This window comes from Melopsittacus undulatus, chromosome 3 (assembly GCF_012275295.1).
Source record: "Melopsittacus undulatus isolate bMelUnd1 chromosome 3, bMelUnd1.mat.Z, whole genome shotgun sequence".
Taxonomy (NCBI): domain Eukaryota; kingdom Metazoa; phylum Chordata; class Aves; order Psittaciformes; family Psittaculidae; genus Melopsittacus; species Melopsittacus undulatus.
Window position 1 is genome coordinate 8,922,645 of NC_047529.1, and position 20,533 is coordinate 8,943,177.

General features: G+C 41.2%; 1 protein-coding gene across 1 annotated transcript; it reads left to right on the forward strand.

Annotated features, from left to right (window-relative positions):
- Nucleotides 1–13,219: 13,219 nt before the first annotated feature.
- Nucleotides 13,220–20,348, forward strand: PROKR1 (prokineticin receptor 1). Its single transcript, XM_005147455.3, has 3 exons — nt 13,220–13,314; nt 14,825–15,501; nt 19,368–20,348. Exons 2-3 carry the CDS (start codon nt 15,005–15,007, stop codon nt 20,062–20,064), a joined length of 1,194 nt encoding a protein of 397 aa, XP_005147512.2. The 5' UTR covers nt 13,220–13,314; nt 14,825–15,004; the 3' UTR covers nt 20,065–20,348.
- Nucleotides 20,349–20,533: the final 185 nt, after the last annotated feature.

A 20,533-nucleotide genomic window follows, 5' to 3' on the forward strand; every position in this document is an offset into this window, starting at 1 on the left:
CTTCTTCAATAACTTTGTTCAAGAAATATGTTGTCAAATTCTTTGCGTATACATCAGAGCATTTCAGCAACTCACCATCCTACCAGAGACTGAGCAATGTCACCTCTTCGAGTACTTTGTCATTGCTTCATAATGCAATTACATTGATTTCAGACATCACATCACAAAGAAATCTCTTTAAAGGGCTATTTCAAAAGAAAGAACAGAATCTGAAGCTTTGAAGGACCATGAAGAATTATGAGAAAACAGCTTCTGCACATTTTCTTCCAGTTTTTCAAAAGAAAAACCAGTTGCTTCTGCATATTGTGGGAGCTGAATTTGATCTCAAGGACAGAATAATGTGATAATATCCAAGACAAAATAATTTTAAAGAACAAGTGCTGAGACACTTCTGGCTGCTGTGATGCCAAACTACTAGAAAAAAATGTTAAATCAATTCAAATGTGAGCTCCTAGCATGAACCAGCAATCGCTGAGCTAACAGTTTACAGACAGATTCATATGTTGGTCAACATTGGTCTGATTCAGCTTATCATCCAACAATCAATACCTCCCTTTGTGTTACTCCAACAATCCAGAAACTACATTTTAATGCTATTCACGTTGATGCATCACTAAATCTAAGCCTGTTTCATATTAAGTCACTGCTTTTTTAGGTTAGCTGTGCTTTTCTGTGAGTAACATTGCTTACCAGTTGCGCCCACACCAGACGAAGGGTTGTTCAGATCTCCCTTATTTTCCTCCACCAGCCATGTACTTGTACTACAATTATGTCAGTTTGCACACTAGTGCTGCTACTACCACTTCTCAAATGCAGACTGGTCAGGCTCAGTTATACTCTAAGCCCTGAACTTGAAAACAACAAAGAATAAGTGCACATTCTTCTGAGAGAAATGTAAATGTATTACAAAGAACAGACTTAACAACAATCAGAGAACATTCAGAAAACACCTCCCTCCTCTGCTCCCCATTCTCTGCCACGTAAATGCAGAGATTGCTGTTTCAGAAATATACAAGTAAAGAGGTGAGAAAATTTATCATTTCAATGTTAAGAGAGCCAAGTATCTGTCCCTGGGAGGAATAGACTCTTGAAGCATCTTGCTAACTGCTACAATTCTAAGGGAGCCTGTAACCAACACGACAATACGTAGAGATGACCTATAGGAGCAGCACACCTTAACTCAGAAGTGGGGACTTGGAACCAACCATAGACAGTTAGTTTTCAGTGGAAAGAGAAAACAAAAGTGTGAACATCTCTCCTAAAGTCCGTAGTGAGAGGTTACTGCTCATTTCTGAAAATCAGAAAGGCGTGCTTGCATTGCAGGAGACATTACTGGGTTACATTCCTTTAGCTACAAATTTACCCTGGCAGCTTCCACAGTTGCAAACATCTGTGCATCCTTAAACACCTGGAGAACTACTTTCAACAGATCTGTGAAACAGGAGCAAGCACAAACCAACTGATTCCTACAGCATTAATAGGAAGGAAGTGTGCAGGTAGAGGAATTCTGAAGACTTCATGTGTTTGGACCCATAAATGTAAAATCAGCAAGTCCTCAGGATGTAAATGAATTTATGTGGTGCTTGTCATCTTCAAGTATCAAGGCATTGTTCAGAGGACATTGCTGTTATCCTTTCATTCACAATGAGAGAGCAAAAAAGTTAACAACAGCTACCCACTAAGTCAATAGTCCAGTCAAAAAACTCCAAGACTTCTTCCATAAATTCCAGTCTCTAACTTTACACATAAGAACCAAAAGTTATTGGAAATACAACTTTGATGGAGTCTACATCCACTTCTGTGACCTTAAAATTCTAACAGCATGGGCATCTGAGCCTCTGCTCCCTGCTCTTGGCCAGCTATTAAATTCATATATCAAGACATACACTGGCATATTTTGGTGAACTTTCTCTCTTTGTTGTGCAGACTTGAAATTGATTTTGGAGGGATTTTTGCCTTACAGCAAAATTACATGCCAGATAACAATAACATCAAGTAAGTGTGCTTTACTGAGCTTCCTTTAAGATCTAGTAATGTTGGGGGTGCGTGTCTCATATAGATCTGAAAAACAACTATTATTATCCAAGCATCACAATTCTTCCATAAGAACGCTTTGTTACCAGCCTAGTCTAACACTATTCCTAAACCCAGCACATATGTGACTTCACATTTGCTTATACATTTTATACATAATACACACGTATATATTTGTTTACACATTATATGCATTTCTTATCCACAGAGTGTAAGAAAATACTTTGAAACTGAAAAAAACACCTGAATCCTTCTTGAGCCTGCAGATGACATAATCAAAATAACATCCACATTCCCAAACCACACTTATCAAACCAAGTGCTTCAGCAAGAGCAGTGTTCCAGAAAAAAGACACAAAGTCCATCCAGAGAAAGAAAAGATAAAACCTGAACCAAGGCAGCAATGTAAACCTAAGGTCCATCCAGGAGACACAGCCAGAGGCAAAGTGGCAGACAAACACAAGACAACATGCTGGTGCAAAGAGTGAGAACATACCGGGAACTGTCCTGAACTTGATTCCTGAATTTAGGCTCCTGGGTTCCTGAGCAGGAATACAGATGGAGGCTCCAGGTGGGGCTTATCAGGGTCATTAGGAGCTATTAGTGCCTACAGAGCCTGATACTGAGTTTGTGCAATCAATATTTATAAGAACTGGGATTGTTCATTGGGTCTTTTCTTTTTTAGATACTCAGTTTAAAGATGTGATTTTTTCCCCCCATCCCTGAGAGAGCAGCTTTATGCTTAAAGCAGTGAGGGAACCATACAGAGTTCATCTCTTTGTTAGGGTAAACTACTAGGTCAACATTTCTCAGAGCAGATAGTGATGATTGATCACTTTGAGCTTTAAGGCAAGCAAACAGAGGAGTGAGAAATACAAGGTTCATCACATCATTCATCATTTCTACCCATCAAATGAATGACAAAAATAAGATAAACTTTAAAACTATGCATACCTGAATACTGAATTTTTAGTACTGTGGTAAACTCGATGTATACTGGAGGGTGGAGGGGTGGAATTTTTTAGCCATTTGTAGGCTCTAGTAACCCCAGTTTCATCCAATTTTCATGGGAATGATCAGTCAGGAGCAAAGAGGTATAATATTAAAAGTGAAATTTGACCTTCAGGAGACAAAGAGCATTGTTTGATCTAGTAGTGACAGCTTGCAGAAGCTAACAGGAAATTCAAGGGTTTGAAGGATTTTTTCCCCTTATTTGTTAGGTCACAATCTCATGAAGAACATCTGAGCCACTCCTGAAATCCATTGGGTGACATTTGCTGGACAAGAGTAGAAACATTTTTTCCTTTAAATTTCAAATCATGTCAATTTTTTGAAGGCAGATCTTGTCACTTTATTTGGCAGCACAGTGAAGCAGGCACCGACAGACCGTGAGGGCTTCAAAGTGGTTTCAGATACATCATTTCACAACAGAAAGTTAACTGCAGCAGACTTACCATGGTGCCTGAGCATTCACAGAGCGCAATGGAAGAGCCCCTTACTACCTCCTTCTACCCCCATCCAGCTTAGCAGTAACTTGTTTGTCTGCCTGTGTGACTTCTGGAGAGGTTTATCATCTCTGAGCAATCCCAGGCAATCAAACTAATGTAATTAATGTTTAATCCTTTCCGGATTAGATCTTTCTAAATTGTTCACCTTCATGAAGCAGGAAAGGATTGGTTTTAATGACTGCCAATTTGTGTTGCCTGCCATTTTAATTGCAGAATTTGTTAAAGCCTCTTGCCTGTCAGCATGATGGCTCAAGACTTAGACCACCCCACCAGCATCAAGAGACTCTCTTTAAAAGTCCAGCAGAAGGGTTGCCTCAGGCAGGAGGACCTGTGTACCAGAGCTCAGCATTAGTTTGCTATTTCTCCTCACATTATTAATGTTTAAGGAAAAGAACTCAGAAAGAGCAGAAGCAATGCAGAACAATGTAAGTAGAAGGAACTCTAAAGCACTGCTGCAACAACCCTCAAAATGATCAGAGTTATCTTAGGGTCACTTTGTTCTGAATAGCCTCAATGCATAAGAAGTGGTAGTGGACCTATTATTGGTATAGGTGAGGGTTCTCAGTATTTTCTTGTCCCCTGCTGACTTGTCAGCCCTATCTACAGACTTTCCTATGACTGGTACTACTGCAGCTGAGGAGGAGCTTTCTTTCATAGGAGCAGACTGGCACACCTCCATCTGACTGCTATTAGATTTCCTGGCTTAATCTCATTAGTCAGATCTATATTTGAAGGATGTCAAATCTCACTGCAAAAGAATGCATACCCTGAAGACAATCATCAGTAGATGTACCCTGGGGAGCACTGGTCCTTTGACTTTGTGTACTTTGAAATGTCTCTTCCTTAGCAGGGGACAGAAGCAAGCTCCTTGCCTCCCAAAGGTCTTCATGCAATGTTTCACATCATCATGTCTGCACCTTTCTCACTAAGAGGGCTGAAATTAATTTATACCTGGTCTAGTTTTCTGTGGGCTTTACCAAATGACCTCGTAACACAATCAGCTAAACAGAATGAAAATACAAGCAAAAAATGTTCCCCTGCCCAGGAAACCAATGCAGAAAGCTCAGGAAAATCCATTTGCCTTGGCAGAAAGAACATTGCTTACTGTCCCTGCATAGTAGGGAGGGGGAAACTTTTCATCACCTTTCATTCATAATATTTGTCTTTGGCTAAAGGGTGTGCCAGGTTCAACAGGGAGCTACAGACCTGGAATATGCAGCCAGCTCTAAAAGCAGCAAAAGGTAGAAAATAGTAAGGTAGAAACCTCCAGTGGTAAGGTAATATTTCAGGTATTGGGTAGAAAGGCATCTGACAATGATTTGAGAGACCATTAGTAAGTCTGAAAGGCAAATGAGCCTTACAAAAACCTTCTGAATGGTACTCAAATAACCAATTTGTCATCCTTTCCTCTTCAAAATGAACTCCCTGCAGCAAAATTACATCATTTAGGGTACTGGGAAACTGATTTTTATGTAGCTAAAAGTGTTTTACAGTTGGGCTTTCTGGTGGCTAATGACAGCAAATCGGTTAATAAACAATTTCATTTGAAAAGGCCATTTGGGCTTATATGAAATATTTCTTCTGGGAAAACTTGGGGCTTAAAATGTCAAGCTCATTTAAATAAAAGTTTGCTCAGAAAAATAGTGTGGGTAAGAGCAGGCTGTTCATCAGCAGTCCCATGGACAGAAACTCCTCCAAAAATTGTCTCACAGCAGCTGAGTTATGCTCTGATTCAAAACCCGCACCAGATCCACTGTGTTGGCCTTTGTGCATCATATGCCACAGGATGGTATTTTTCGAAGTGAACTCCTACCAATTTACTTTGGTACCAATAGTCAACAGGCTCAGATAACCTCTGAGTTTCTTCCTGAAAGAACTTCTAGAGATTGGCATCTCTCGGCTTCATGGATTTAGCAGCTAGAATGCAGTTTTGGTTGAATAGCCCATTCTTCCTGAGCTACTTTTGTGGCACTGTGACTGTATCACAATCCCTGTGCAGTGGATCATTTAAAACTCCTGCAGTTAATGGGGTTTGATTTCAAAAAGCTAATACCATTCCCTGTAAATCTTGTTCTCTGCCAAGTATAAGCAACAACAGCCTTTAGAAAAGGTTGGGACTTAGTTTACATTTTCTTCCTCAAGAACTTGTAATTCTGGAACTGAGGGGTGCCCTTCTCACACAGTTTTAGCTATGCCACACTCTCCTGTTGCTTCTCATCTGCCCACATAGTTTCTACTCTATGAAAAGCAGACCACCACTGTTTTGAACCAGGACGTGCTATTGTGTTGTGATTCTAGTAAGCAAGGCTCTCACTTTCTGAATCATCACCTAAAATGTCATTCAGTAGAGCTAACACTACAAAGAGGATAGTATAGATAATCTTACCTCCCTTCAGATGGTGGGACCCTTGAGCTGTGCAGCATTGAACAGTCGTGGTGCAGCACACCATGTTGATGCCATCTGCAGAAAGATTATCTTGCTTTGGCCTTGGACAGGATTTTATGACAAGAAAACTGTTCTGTTCATCGTTCCTCCTATCAGGCAGAAAGGATGTTTGTATGAGAACTCATCACTGCACTTTTAGTTAAAGACAGGGACATACAGGCGGTATAATTGCCTATACTGAGGGGAAGAAGCCTGAAGGCTCCTTTATTACAATCAGCTAAGATTACATTGCAGCAGGGGATATGCACAGCATCATGCAGCCACAAAATCCAGGTTATGAATGTGGCATAGGGCAGCACGCTTACACAGGTTAACTGGTTTGTGGATCACTGCTTCATGGGCAATGGATCACTGTGACCACCAGCAGAGAGAAGGGCAGGTTTGCTGTTTTGGTGGTGGCAGGGAAACAAAGAGATTCTTTTCTCAGTGTGGGGGTTTTGTTGCTTCTGCCCCATGGTATTTAACTATCACACATCATAATAGGAAGGAGATGCTGAGCCCTTGGCTCTGACATCTGTGCCCCTGAGTTGCCTTTCTCAGGTTAAGGTCTGCCTTTTTTTGACCCTAACCCTTTATTCCCATAGACCCTAATCTTTATTCCCATAGAGCCATGGGCTGGCAGCAGTATGCATGCTCCACCATAGCCCTGGGGTGCTCAGAGGGACACAGACTTCATCCCAAAAACATGGATGTGTATCTTCTGGGATGGATTTATTTCTTCTACACCTTGTTTGGGCAGCATGGACATACCTTTCATCTCCTGTCAGAGCAGTCACTTCTACATTGCTGCCTCAGACTTCAAAAATGTGATGAAGAGATGGCTGATCTGTCCCTACAGTTTTGACACCACATCAAAAGAACTTTAAAATCCTTTTTTAAAAGTCAGAAATAAGTTGTGATTGCAGCTTTTCATGACTCATCCTGACACCAGGACTATGGTTTCATGCTCTAAGTAGCTTCAAATGGAACTACCATTAGACATTATTCTGTTGGGTTAGAATTTATTTCAAGTGCATACAGAAACAACCAGCAACATACGATACCTGCAATGAAGCTTTCACAGTTTATTAATCCTTCTCAGATTGACACTGAACTCCTGACAGCCCTTTAAATGCAAATCAGTTGTGAGGAAAAAAAAGAACTATTAACTTTTAATGAAGCACCAAAAAATATTTGGGCAGTAGAATGAGGCATGAGCTTAAAATACTCGATGTCTTGATCAGGGAGAAACTGGACACCTGGGATAGGACCCCTCTCTGCATGCACCCATACAAGCCAAACCTCCGTGTTTTACATACATACTGCTTGACATAGAAGTGCTGCATAGAGACGTGCGCTGATCTGTATGTTTATGCTGAGATGGCAGAAATAAGGAAAAGGAGGGTGTCTTTCAGGTAAAAGTGGCATTATGGGAACAGCAGAAGGAAATTCTTGGAACCATTCTGCCTGCCACGGAAATACAGAGTGAAATGCCAAGTTGCCAGTGACAATGGCAAAACCACCACAATATTCAAAAGGAGAGACACAAAGAAGCAGGATTCTGTCTGTGGCAAAAGAACAGAAATTCATGTTCACTGAATAAAAAGAGGAAAAGATGCTGAAGTGATGATAATACAAATCAAAGGGCTTTGCCAACAGAGCACAGAAAGGGCAAAGGAAAGTGCTGACAGTTTAGCTTAAATCTGAGATTGTAGTAATGGATAATGGTTAATTTTTTTAAGGAATGCAGCATCCAGCTTCTCCTACTTATATCCTTCCAAAAACCTGCTGACTTCCTTGGAGGTCTATCTCCTACTGAGGTACTTCAATTAAAAAGTTGCTCCATTTCCAAAGGCATTCTGCAGCTCGTAGCACCCACTGGAAGAGAATATGCACTAAGTGCATCTTTGAGTAAGATCCAAAATAAACAAAACTGTCTTTGAAAAGCCAGAGGAGTGATGAGCCTAACTTATGTATAGGACATATTAAGCTCCTTGCAGATATTTCTAAATTCAAAGGCTTTTGAATATGGGGTATGAGTAAAAGAGCTTTTGAGGAGGAGGCCAAATGCAGACTTCTGATCTGGATCAGAGATATTAAAATGAGGAATTCAATTTATCTGGTGCAACTAAGAAACATTTAATAGTTTCATACAGAAGACACGAGCTCCACATTACAAAATTTCTTCACCAACAGGCCAGGAAACCATTTGTCACACGTTATTTGTATATAGGTAACACAGCGCAGGTGATAATCCTAAAATCTTTTTTCAAAGGTTTCTCTGTGTGAGCTACTTATTATTTCATCTTCATTCTCTTAGAACAGTGTCCAGAAATAAAGAAAAACTGGCTGCCTTTTGTACTTGTAAACCTTGGCTAATAAGTTTTCTTTTGTACAATGGGCAGAGAGGTAGAAACAGAGGAAAACATCCGATTTCCAGGTAAAGTCTCCAAGGTTTGAGTTTGAAAAGGCCTTCCTAGAAATACCAAGTAATTGCAGTAACATTCTTTAGAGGCCAGTATCAAACCAGAACATTTCAACTTGCTAAACTGATTTTTATCTCCAATTGGCAAAAGTTTCCAAGCACTCATCTTTGTTATTCCAAATATCTGGCATAGAACAGACAGAACTTACAGTGATACGGCCTTTTAGAATCTTTGGGAATGGTCTTAACAGTTGTAGTCTAAAATCAGGCAACCCCTAAGAGCTGACTGGGACTATTGTGACAGGGAAGAGTCCTAGAAGAGAACGAAGCTGGTGAGGGGAGCAATGGAGGCTGTCTCAGCAATCGTCTGCCTTGCTGCAACAGAAAGGCAGTGCACTGCTGCGCACTGCTGCTGCCTGCAGCTAGCACATCAGCATCCACCAAGCTATGAGTGTGCCCAGGCAGGATCTGGGGAGAAAAGCATTTAAAATTTGCCTTCCAAGGGGGTTCTGCTCCAGAGGAAGGTTTGTGGCAATGGGCATTTGCTCTAAGAAAGACTGAGTTAAAGAAAATTATCACAAAGCCTAAAAACCACACCATAAATAAAAGGGGAAAAAAGTTCTATTTAATAATTAAACTATCGAATGTTTAAAGACTGAAATGTTGTTTCTGTGGTCATACATGTCTTACTACTGTGGCATCCAAACCTGTGCACAGTCCCTGGGCTGGTCTCTGCTTTCTACATTGCCCCAAATACTGTCATTTTTTGCTGTAGGTAAGACAAGCTTCTCTAAGTAAGGGTGGTAACTGACAGTTAGGAACATAAGCTTCGTATAGATATTTCTACATATTTCATAGACTATTACTGAGGGCAGGGGTGGGCTTCTCACAGAAGAATGCCATGCTAAGCTGAGCTGAGCAAAATAAACATCATTTTCTTACACATTTACAAAATTATGACCAAAGGTGACAAAACCCAAAACTACATGTTGGAGGAGAATTCAAAAGTGAAACAAAAGAAACAAGTAATAGGAAAGGGGCTTCTATTTGGAAGAAGGTTGCTGATTTTGCTGGGGTTACCTTGTACCATTTAAGTAAGCTCTGTGCAGCTCTTTTAAACCTTGTGTCATCTGGCTCTGAGATCTGCTTTAATGCCACTGTCTGCAGAAACTGGTGCAGCTCTGAAATGGAAAAACCTTTTGGATGAAGGCGCCATGTCTGCTGTTTAAACAGTGCTGACAGCCCTCTTTGAGGACCGTGCCTATGGCTATTGACAACCTGCACTGCTGCTCCTTCAGAAGCTTTGCCCCTTTTCTCAAGCCAAGAAGTGATATACTCTGTAAAAGAGCAAGAAAAAGTGGGTAAGAGAAAAGCAGCATGATGACATAATCCATTAATAATGGCTCTGCTCTCTCCTGCTTTCTGATCCTGTGCTCTGCAATCTCTGCTCTCTCCTTCCCAGGACTTCTCCACAGCCCAAGTCACCGTCGGAACAGCTGAGTATGGTGAGATTACTCCTGTGTGCACCTTCTTACCAAACTCCATCCAAAAGCTGTTTTCCTTTAGTACCACAAGGCACGTTTTCATGTATTAGAAAAACATACCTAACTCTTTACGTAAGCAAGTCTGGTATCCTCTCAAACACTGCTGTCAGTTACACACTCTTCGATTTAGTAAAGCCCGTGAGCTGGATGTCTGGTTAGAATACTGAGCAGAAATACATGACCCATGAGTGCTGCTACCTTTCAGGGCTTTTTTCCCGGAAAATCACAGGATGTCTGACGTTTTTGTCACATTTCACCAACTGATTTGCATTAGCAACCTTTGTAAAACTCCAGCTATACTTTATGCAAGCTTATGTAAGTCCCCTAGGATTAATTACTCATTCAGAGTCCAATTTATTTAGCAATTAGGAAAAAAAATTGACAGTAGCTGGTGAATTTACTGTTTTGAAATGAAAGGCCAGGGTCCTTTAGGTCTGTTGCCAGGCTAAATGCTAGTTTTAGAAATTCATTATTTGAAGGTCTCTAAACAAGTATTTTACATTGTAATTTTTTTGCATCATTTAGCATCCAAATAACTTCCCTGTTCAGACTGTGAACATACTAATGAAAAAACACACAAACAGGAAGGTAAATTGTTGACATGATAGCTTTCAATATCAACTTTTCTTTCTCAGCCTGAATTCATCAAACTGGTAACACTGGTCTCAGAAAGTGCATTGTGATGCTATGTCAAATCTTGTGACACCATCAGGGAACCACCAATAAATGCTATCAAGGAGAAACTTTGTTGTCATCATCATCTAATAGTTTGGGTTGGAAGGGACCTTACTGGTCATCTAGTTCCAACCCCCCTGCAACAGGCAGGGACACCTTCCACTAGACCAGATTGCTCAAAGCCCCATCCAACCTGGCCTTGAAAGCTTCCAGGGATGGGGCATCCATAGCTTCTCTGGGAAACCTGTTTTAGTACCTCATCACCCTCACAGTGAAGGACTTCTTCCTAACAGCTAATCTAAATCTACCCTCTTTCAGCTTAAAGCCATTGCCCCTTGTCCTGTTGCTACTTGCTCTTATAAAAAGTCTTTTTCCAGGAATGTCCCATGCAGAATTCCAACATCAGAATCACGTGTTCTACAAACCAATGAGATCTTTGAAATAAAATGTAATAGAATGTGATCATGAAGTAAATGGATGTCACATATGGGCTGTGAGGAAGCATCTCTCAGTCTCTGCAAGCCTCCTAGTGCCTTGTTTCAGGAAGAGGAGACCTTTGGACAGCAAAGCCTCAGGGCTGAGCAATGCCAGTAGAATGAAAATCCCAGCTATGCACAGAAAGACAAAGATGTTCACCCAGGCCATCCTGCAGCCTGGCCACCCCAGGGAGATGCTCTTTCAGCAGTTTACACCAGAAGTCACAAGAAACTATGGTTTTTGAAGGCAGCCTTTGGGACTTTTTACACAGCATCTAAAGCTGGGAAATCCTCCTCCATACCCCCCACATCTTTAGAATCTTTCCTCTACCACCAGCCTTGTTGTAGTGGGGCAGGTTATCAGGACAGTTATGGAAGCTCTAAACCCATCTTTTACCTTTCACTGTCCCCATTTGGCTCTAAGGGCAAGTGTCAGGACTATTGCTTTCATTGTCTATTCAACGACTTCTATTCAACTACAAAGCACCACAATGCACAGCACGTTCAAATCACATAATTTCACTATTACTAATATTTACTGAGAAACAGCTTAACACATATAGCAAAATTACTCGGAGCATGGTAGATGAACAACTGCCATACAGAAGCTACACACAGAGCATGAATCTAGAGCATAAAGGGGCTGTAGTTATAAGGGTTCCAATACTACCTGTCAATGGGGATAGACAGTTCTGCAACAGCTGAGATTTCAGCCTAAAGCAATATAAGTATTGGGTATCATCCTGATTGATAAACTCACTAGGTAACTTAATGTGAGACAGCTGAAGAAAGCCTTAAATAGATCATGCATCTTCCTAATGTAAAGCTTGCAAGGGCTCCCTTCAGTGTACTAGCTTTTTTAAAGGGACATATAAAGTTTATGTGGCCCATTTTAGTGATCTTTTACACATGGTTCTGATGTATGCATTAAGTTCACTTTGCCTCTCCCTGTACTTACTGTGTTTACATTTTTGTGACAGAACTCAGAAAATAGACTGCATCTGATTTCCTCATTGTTCATGTGGTTGCACCCTTTCAGGATATCAGAATCTCTGGATGGCTTTCACCTATTTCACTGTTAAAACAAAGGCAAAGTACACACTGTGAAGTTCTCACTTCTGTCTGCTGGCTCCAGATAGTGGTGACTTGATGACCTTCCACAGGTTTCCTGGAAGAAATGTCACATTCATGGCCCTTTTACCCCAGACATATTTCATATTAACAGATTTCTTTCCTCATCTTTTTCTTCTAGAGCTATGTGTCCACTAGTTCCTGAAAACTAGGTTTCTGCAAACCTGCTACACTCTTCATGACCTTTGACAGTGCCCTATGGTCTCATCCACTGGCGACCATGTAATGTGTCCCAACTATGCACCCTGGAAAATATCATCTAATGTGATTAAGCCCAGAGCTGCATTAGAGGATGGGGATCTGCGGTACATTTCCTTTCTTTCTGGAGAATTGGGAAGCAAGAAAACTGCTCCCTGAGGTGCAAGTGCTTCAGAGCAATGAGGAGGCAGCATTAGCAAAGGACACCAAGTCCTTTAAGGATTCACTGCCCTTCATCCACACTATGTAATTCCCTGAGAGGGCAGAGAAAGCTGTCAGGGGTCCTCTGATTTACAGCTATTACATGTTTGACCCTCCTTCTGTAGGAGCTGCCACCACTGCAGTCTTAAAGACAATAGCCAGGGAGAGATACATGGAGAAAGGTCCCTAGGAAAGTAATTCACCCTCCTTCCTCCCCCTCCTCTTCACTGGGAGGTCTGTGTTTTGCTTCTGTGTCACATCAGGTGTAGGCAGCTGCTGCTCAGCACAGACAAAAGTCAAAGAGCAAGTGGAGACTGGGATTTTAAACCTTCCATGCTCAGACTTGATAACAAAGCCACTCTGTGAGATTGATGCATTCAGGGGGCTTAAAGCAGAGTAAAAAAGGGCTGTGCTCTATTGTCTCCGTATCGCACTGCCTCTTTAAAATCAGAAATGCATGGACAGCTTCAAGGTGCCTCCCACTGAGAAAAGGCTTTAGATGCATGCACAGAGCCAGTGGAGCCATCCTCCCTTGAGCAGCAGGGCAAACCTGCTTGGGAGAGAAATGATCATTCAGCAAAGTCCTCTGGCTGCTTTCAGTGATCCTTTCTCTGCTCCTGTGACAGCAGCACATTTTCAGGGGACAAACCTGGAGGCTGCCCCCATGCTGCCTGAGAACTCCAAGAAGATGAGAGCAGGTACAGTTAGCTGATTGTGTTATGTCAATGTGTGGATGGTTGTGTTGCCTGTATTTATGTTAAAGCTCTCTCTTGACATTTTGCAGGGAAACCTGTCTGGAACAGATACTACACCTTGCTTTGACCAATATACAGATTTTGCATCTAAGTATTTATTTAGTACTTCTCTTAAATGAACATTCACATTTCCAGGCAGCTGTGGGGATGTCGTGGAAAGCAGTCAATTGTTTGAACTGTTATTTAGTTTCAGGCTTTAGTTTTCTGTTATTCTGTTGTTCTGCAACTCTTCAGTTTGAAAAGCAATGTGGAGACAGAAGTTATGAGAGAGTTTCTCTCAGAATTTTATTAAGTATTGCTACATCAGGGGCTGAGGGTTCCAGGGAAAGAAGGGGGCAATAGCTCTGCTATGTAGATTGTCCTTTGTAGCCATGCTGGACACTGTTAGCATCCAACACCCTGAAGACCTACTGCTTCAATGCAGAGAAGTGGTAATAGTCCCCGATTCTCTTCTAGGATGGGGTGTGACTGTCCTGACAGCTGGGAGTTTGGTGCGAGGATTTCTAGAGGTGCCATGGGAAGAAACAAAAAGAAATCCTTCCTAGAATTTTGTTAAAGAGGCAAAATTAGGGAGTCGGTTAGATTATTTTTTTTACATCAGTGTAGAATATAAATAAATTTGTAACATTTGGTACAAGCAGCAGTACAAAGAGGGAAGCCTGTTCCTCCCAGTCTTTAAAAGTTCAAGGCACTTTGCTGGGAAGGCAAATATACCATTCACAGGGAGAGGGTCTTGTTTAAGGGAGATTTTCCCTTTCACCTCAAGAGTCTGTGGATGCAAATCCCTACAAGCTGGTTCATGGGACAAAATCTTATCTACGCAAATTGGCAGAGCTCCACTGATATGGGAGAAGCAATAATGGATTATGCTGGCTGAAAATTTGGTTCCCCCACTCAGTTAATGTCTGCTAAAAGGAAAGTGCTGGCTTCACTATTTTCTTGGGGCTTGGCACCTCTTGCTTAATTAAGAAATGTACTTAGAAGCCAGGACATCAGTCCTGTTTTAATTCGCACCTACCACATCCATCCGAACGACACATCTAGAAGAAAGCAAAAACTTCTGTCCGCAAGGTACATGAGATACCTTTCAGCAAATTGAGTTGTCATCTCAGTTTAGCTTCTTTACCTTGCACAGGGATGACAGCATGTAGGCTTAAAGGCTGGTGGAGGTTTAAACTGGAATTTACACTCCTCCTGTATTATCATTTCACTGTGTGCTGAAAACAAAATTTCACCATTGGTAAACAAAAATGCTGGGTGTAACAACCAGTGCATTATACAACTCCAGGGATTTTATAATAACAGAAGTATCCTTTCACAGAGTATTTTTTCCCACTGGACACAGCCAGCAATAGAGCTGTGGGGCAATAAGGTGGCTATTGCTCTGGCTCCAGCACAGTATTTTTTCTGTAATTTCCTCTCAGGAAATGTTTTCCTCTTTTTGCTTCCACAGAAGGAGATAAATGAAGTTGTTGCTCTATAATCTTACGGGGACAAACACAAGGTGACTCACTGCTCAGAAGGAAACTTCAGATGAGATCTCTTGCCTGCCTGCGTTGTACCCTGCCACACTCGGTAATTCCAACACAAAACCAAGGGCCAGTCAAGCCACGTATGCCATAACAAGACAGCCATGGCCATGGAGCAAGCTGAACATAACTCAAATGCCACCGTTAACCCTAACTTTGCTGCAATCTACAATCTCCATGATGGGGATTTAACTTCCTTGCGAAACTTCTCCTTCCCTTTCAATTTCAGCTACAGTGATTATGACCTGCCCCTGGACAGTGAAGATGACATGACCAAAACCAAAACCTTCTTTGCAGCTAAGATTGTGATCGGGGTGGCTCTGGTTGGCATCATGCTGGTCTGTGGCATCGGCAACTTCATCTTCATTGCTGCTCTTGCCCGCTACAAGAAGCTGCGAAACCTCACCAACTTGCTGATTGCCAACCTGGCCATCTCCGACTTCATTGTGGCCATCGTGTGCTGTCCCTTCGAGATGGACTACTATGTGGTGAGGCAGCTGTCCTGGGAGCATGGCCACATCCTCTGTGCCTCAGTCAACTACCTACGGACAGTCTCCCTCTATGTTTCTACCAATGCTCTCCTGGCTATTGCTGTTGACAGGTAAGCAGGGTGCTATGACTACTACACAAGGAGATGGCCAGAACTTCTGAGGTTGGCTGTCCAGATTTCTGGGGTTTTAACATGGTATGCTGTTCTGCAGGATTTGCTGGTGCCAAGGTAGGTACTATGCAGACCTGGGTGTCTTATTCAATAAACATTTTAGCACATAAGTTCATGATGTTCCTCCAGAGAAAGCTCGGTGGAAATTTCTTGATTTAACTTTTCAAGCCAAAAGGACAAACTTATTAAAATGATTTTTTTCATAAAAATATGCTTGATTCAAGTGTAGGAGAGGATTTATAAAACAAGGGAAAATGGAGAAAGAAACAGACAAATCAGAAACAGACAGAGGAAAGGGTGTTCATCAGCACTATATAATCCTGATCCAAAACTATACATCTGTTTACATCTGTATACAACTTTTACTACTGGCCTACATAGCTTTTCTGATTCTAAACAGTGAAGTAAATACTTTTCAGCAAGAGAAATAGTTGACTGGTGATACAGAATTTGACAAGTGAGCTTCCAACAGGGTTATTGCCTTACTGGATATTTCTCCCTCTAGAGTATTTTCACAGGTTTTGTTTTGGTGTGAAAGAGTCAAAAATCAGACTTCTGTGCAGCCTGCAAAAAAAAGGGTTCTTATTCCCTATCATGCTGTACAGGAAAAAAACCCCCAACAATCATTAAATTAACCATTTAATAGAACTGAGGTATTGGCTGGATGAGCCATCCCAGCAGTGGATGCTCAGTGAATGTGGCAAGGACTCTCCTCTCTGCTAAATTACTCTCCTCTAATGCTGTCCTCTCTCTTTACACCTCTTTGAGGATGATACAGTGGCAAGTTACAAAAGACCCATAGGTCATTTATGGCACTGTCCAGAAAGTGATAAACTACTCTTCCAACCCAGTCTAGCAGAGATTTTTCTACAGATTTGGAATAAGCAGAACATAATGATATTCACCTGCTATATTACCTGTTTTATGCTGCAGTCCTGAGCTATGGCTATGCCTGCCTCTCACTCAAGCAGTCTTAACAATATAATTTAACTATATTCTTATTACTCCTGCTCTCTTAGCCTCATGAACTATGGACTCCACATCAGTCATGCCAGACTTATGTCGGCATGAAGCTGATCCTCAGTGCCCACAGCCATCATAAAAAGCCAGAGACCTGCAGAGTAAACTCTTTATGGAAAGGCCATCACAGCAAGCCATTTTTTGTGTACAAACACAATCTACATCTCTGTATACCCTCTGCATATATGCACGGTATGATTCCCACCCCCATCTCCCTTCACTTTTTTCCCCCAGTTTCTCTCATATGCCATTTTATGCTCTAGTCTAATATTTCACAGTTTTTGGTGCCTGATCCAAAAGGCTCAGGTCAGTTAATCCTTCTGATGGTTGTATAGGCCTAGGCTGTGTGCAACTGATTATGCTGTTATTGATGTCCAAAGAAGCCTGTGAAAAAACTGGGAAAGTTCAGAGATGTCCTGGTGTTGCAGAAAGTACCATCAGCTCCTATGAAACAAATTCTTAACAAGTATCTTAACAAAATAACCTTAGAACAGCAGCTGAGGACTCAGAGTTAAGCTTCTAAACACTATCATATGTGCATTACCATTTTCTGTTACTAATCTTCTTCAACGTCTAAAATATCTTCTTGGAAAGCTCTGTTAGTGCATCCCAGAATGATCTAGTAACATGGGTCACTGAGCCCTTACGCCTGTTAACAAATCAGACGATTTCTAGCATATCTCCCCAGGCATCTTTAAAAACAGCCCTGGAAATAATTAATCACTGAAGTCTGTTGAAAGAACACACTGTTATAGTTCTACTGCAGGGTTTGTTCTTTTGTTGGTTTTGGTTTGGTTTTTTGTGAGCTTTCGACTTGGTAAACAGAGAGAAACCTTGTTCATGTAACATTCAACCATTCCATGTGGGTTATATCATACAGATTGTTGACTTCAGTCTAAAAGGAATATGCTCCTGAGAAAAGTTTTCCCATGCCATTTGAAAGGGCAGCTCACCTTTGTAGAGAGGGTAAACCTGTTCCACAGGATTTCCCTCAGGTGGGGCTCTCTTTCATCTTCCTTGATGTCTATTCACATGAAAAGTAGGAATTTTGCATACTTATGGCCACATCTACACTAGAAAATAATGCAGTGTGAAAGGGCAGGATCTGAAGGGCAAGAGCTCATGCTAAGGGTCCAATGTTCTTGCTGTAAATATTTGGAGGGGGAACTTTAGTGGGCCCTTTGGACTGAGCACTCATGGGCACGTGCTGTGTTGTATGTGCGTGTTTGGAGCACATCTTCCAAGGCAGTTTCATCTCAACTCAGTTCATGTGCTCCAGGACCATTTCACACACACAGCCCAAGTGTGGTAAGCAACGAGAATCAGAAAACCTATCTCAAAAGCTCCCTCCTGACTCTCTTGTAGAGATTTACTCCATCCAGCCAAATGTTCTGCTGAGCAGATATTCATACTGATGAATGCATACACATACATTATTCCACAACCTTGTTTCCACAGGGCCTGATCTAAAAATATTCATTTATCAGATCACAATGAGGCTGATTAATTCTGCTGCCCCTTGACATCTAGCCTGCACTATTAAGAGTGATGAACAATTCATCTGCTTATAAGATCTGGCTTATGAAAAGCACCACTGACCTTCCATTTTATTTTAGAATCAATATATCCTGTGGATGCTCTTTATGTGTAGCCTCTGAATGAATGAGAAATTCCAGGTTTTGAAAAAACCCTTTGTGTTAAATACAATTGTAGTGAAAACCCTGGAATGTCTCTGATAAAAAACTCCTTTTAGCAGAAATATCCTAATCTTTTTCTGAGAGCGTATGCTAATATAAGTTCTTCCTGCATCTTAAAACATCACCCGCCCAGACTCCATGAATGTGAACACCATTTGGTCCTAGCCCCCTTTTAGCTGACTTGAGGGCAACTGTTGGATCTTTCAAGTAATGTACTTTCATTTCTCCTCCCTTTTCTTGTGAACCAGTGCAGTACATCTTGCAGCTTTACAGTCATAAGGACTGCAAATACTGAAGTTTTATGGTTTGGCATATTACTTAACATAGCATATTTAAGATTAATTAGCAATATTCTCTTCCAACACATGAAACAAAAATTTCCATGGGCAGAAAAATGATACACAATCATTTGTCAGTGCCTTGAAAACACACTCACCCATATCCATTCATTAACATCAGCTCTTTGCTCTTTGGTAAGAAAAAGCATATTTAAATAGTTCTCTGCCTCAGGAAAACATTTTCCTGCTTCTACATGTTTGTATGTTTACCTGTACCTGACTAGGTGTGATTACTTCACATTTCAAACTCATTTCCAGCAAAGAATTTCCTGATGCTCTATCATGGCACATCCTGGGTACAACATCACCTGCATATTTTGTTATTTGTCAGTAGCAGGCATATTACCTCTCTTTCCCCTTTCTATAACTCTCAGACACATTACCTGTGTTAAAAGGAAAAACTTATACCAAATTGCAACTTTTCTAGTTTGATGTTGTTAACAAGCATGAGTTTAAGACTGAAGTCTTAAAGCTGCCCTCAGACACCCTAATGTATGCTCAGGTTTTTGGACTGCCAAGTACCTACTGTCCTAACCTTCAGCCACTTGCTCCAGAGTTTCTGCCTAGGTTTAGGAACTCGGCTCTTGGCTGCTACTTTGGAAAATTCTCTTAACTCTCCTCACAGATAAACTGGTCAGGCTCTCTCCTTCTCTCAAGAATGACAGCAATTTCCTTCTGCCTAACTGTCCACTCTGTATTCCAAACTGCTCTGATCGATAGTGTCTTCAGACTTTGTGTTTGTCTGTTCCAGGTATCTGGCCATTGTTCACCCACTGAAACCACGCATGAATTATCAAACAGCAACCTTCCTAATCGCCTTGGTCTGGATCGTCTCTCTACTTGTAGCTATCCCATCTGCATACTTTGCTACTGAAACAGTGTTATTTATAGTGAAAAACCAGAGGAAAATTTTCTGTGGTCAAATTTGGCCAATTGACCAGCAGATGTACTACAAATCATACTTCCTTTTCATCTTTGGCATTGAGTTTGTTGCCCCCGTGATTACGATGACTTTGTGTTATGCCAGGATCTCTCGAGAGCTTTGGTTTAAAACCGTACCAGGATTTCAGACAGAACAGATCAGAAAGAGGCTTCGATGCAGAAGAAAAACTGTTATGGTACTGATGTGCATCCTGACTGCCTATGTTCTCTGCTGGGCACCTTTCTATGGCTTCACAATCGTCCGTGACTTTTTCCCCACCATCTTTGTGAAAGAGAAGCATTATCTTACTGCTTTTTATATAGTTCAATGCATTGCTATGAGTAACAGCATGATAAACACCATGTGTTTTGTAACTGTAAAAAATAACACCATGAAGTACTTCAAGAAGATCATGCTGCTCAGATGGAGATCAACATACAGTGGAAGCAAATCTAGCACAGATTTAGACCTGAGAACAAGTGCAATGCCAGTCACAGAGGAAGTAGACTGCATAAAACTGAAATAATAAATTTTCTGCCATTATAATCTCACATATATTGGAGAGGGGGTAAAGAGGAAATAATGCCTCTTCAGAAGCTTCTCCCTTGTTTGTGGGAATACCCACCATTGGTGAGAGTCCTAGAAAAGCAGGTTACTCTGCACTTCCACCAGAACTCTTTTCACTGGACTGCTGTATAATTCTGTAACTCAGACTGATGCTGTGCTTCAGCCATTTGTATATTTGGGATGTAGACACTCATTTTAGAGTTGTTTAAAATTTAAGATGAACAAAAAAGTTGAATGCATTAAAGCCTGTTACAATGATGGAAGTGTTAACTGCTGATCCTAGCAATCATGTTGCTTTGTTTCTTAAGAGAAACCTCTTAATCACTTTTAGCTTATCCTTTGTAGCTTTATGCTATTTGGTGTCCTTTTCCTTCTGCTCACAAGAAGGAGGATGGCAAAAAAAAAGCCAATTTTGCTTCATGTCACTC

Bases quoted from the DNA above. Each gene is read 5' to 3' on its own strand.
- PROKR1 (XM_005147455.3), top strand. From the start codon at position 15,005: ATGGCCATGGAGCAAGCTGAACATAACTCAAATGCCACCGTTAACCCT. The intron at 15,502-19,367 runs GTAAGCAGGGTG...TGTCTGTTCCAG, and splicing joins CTGGCTATTGCTGTTGACAG to GTATCTGGCCATTGTTCACC.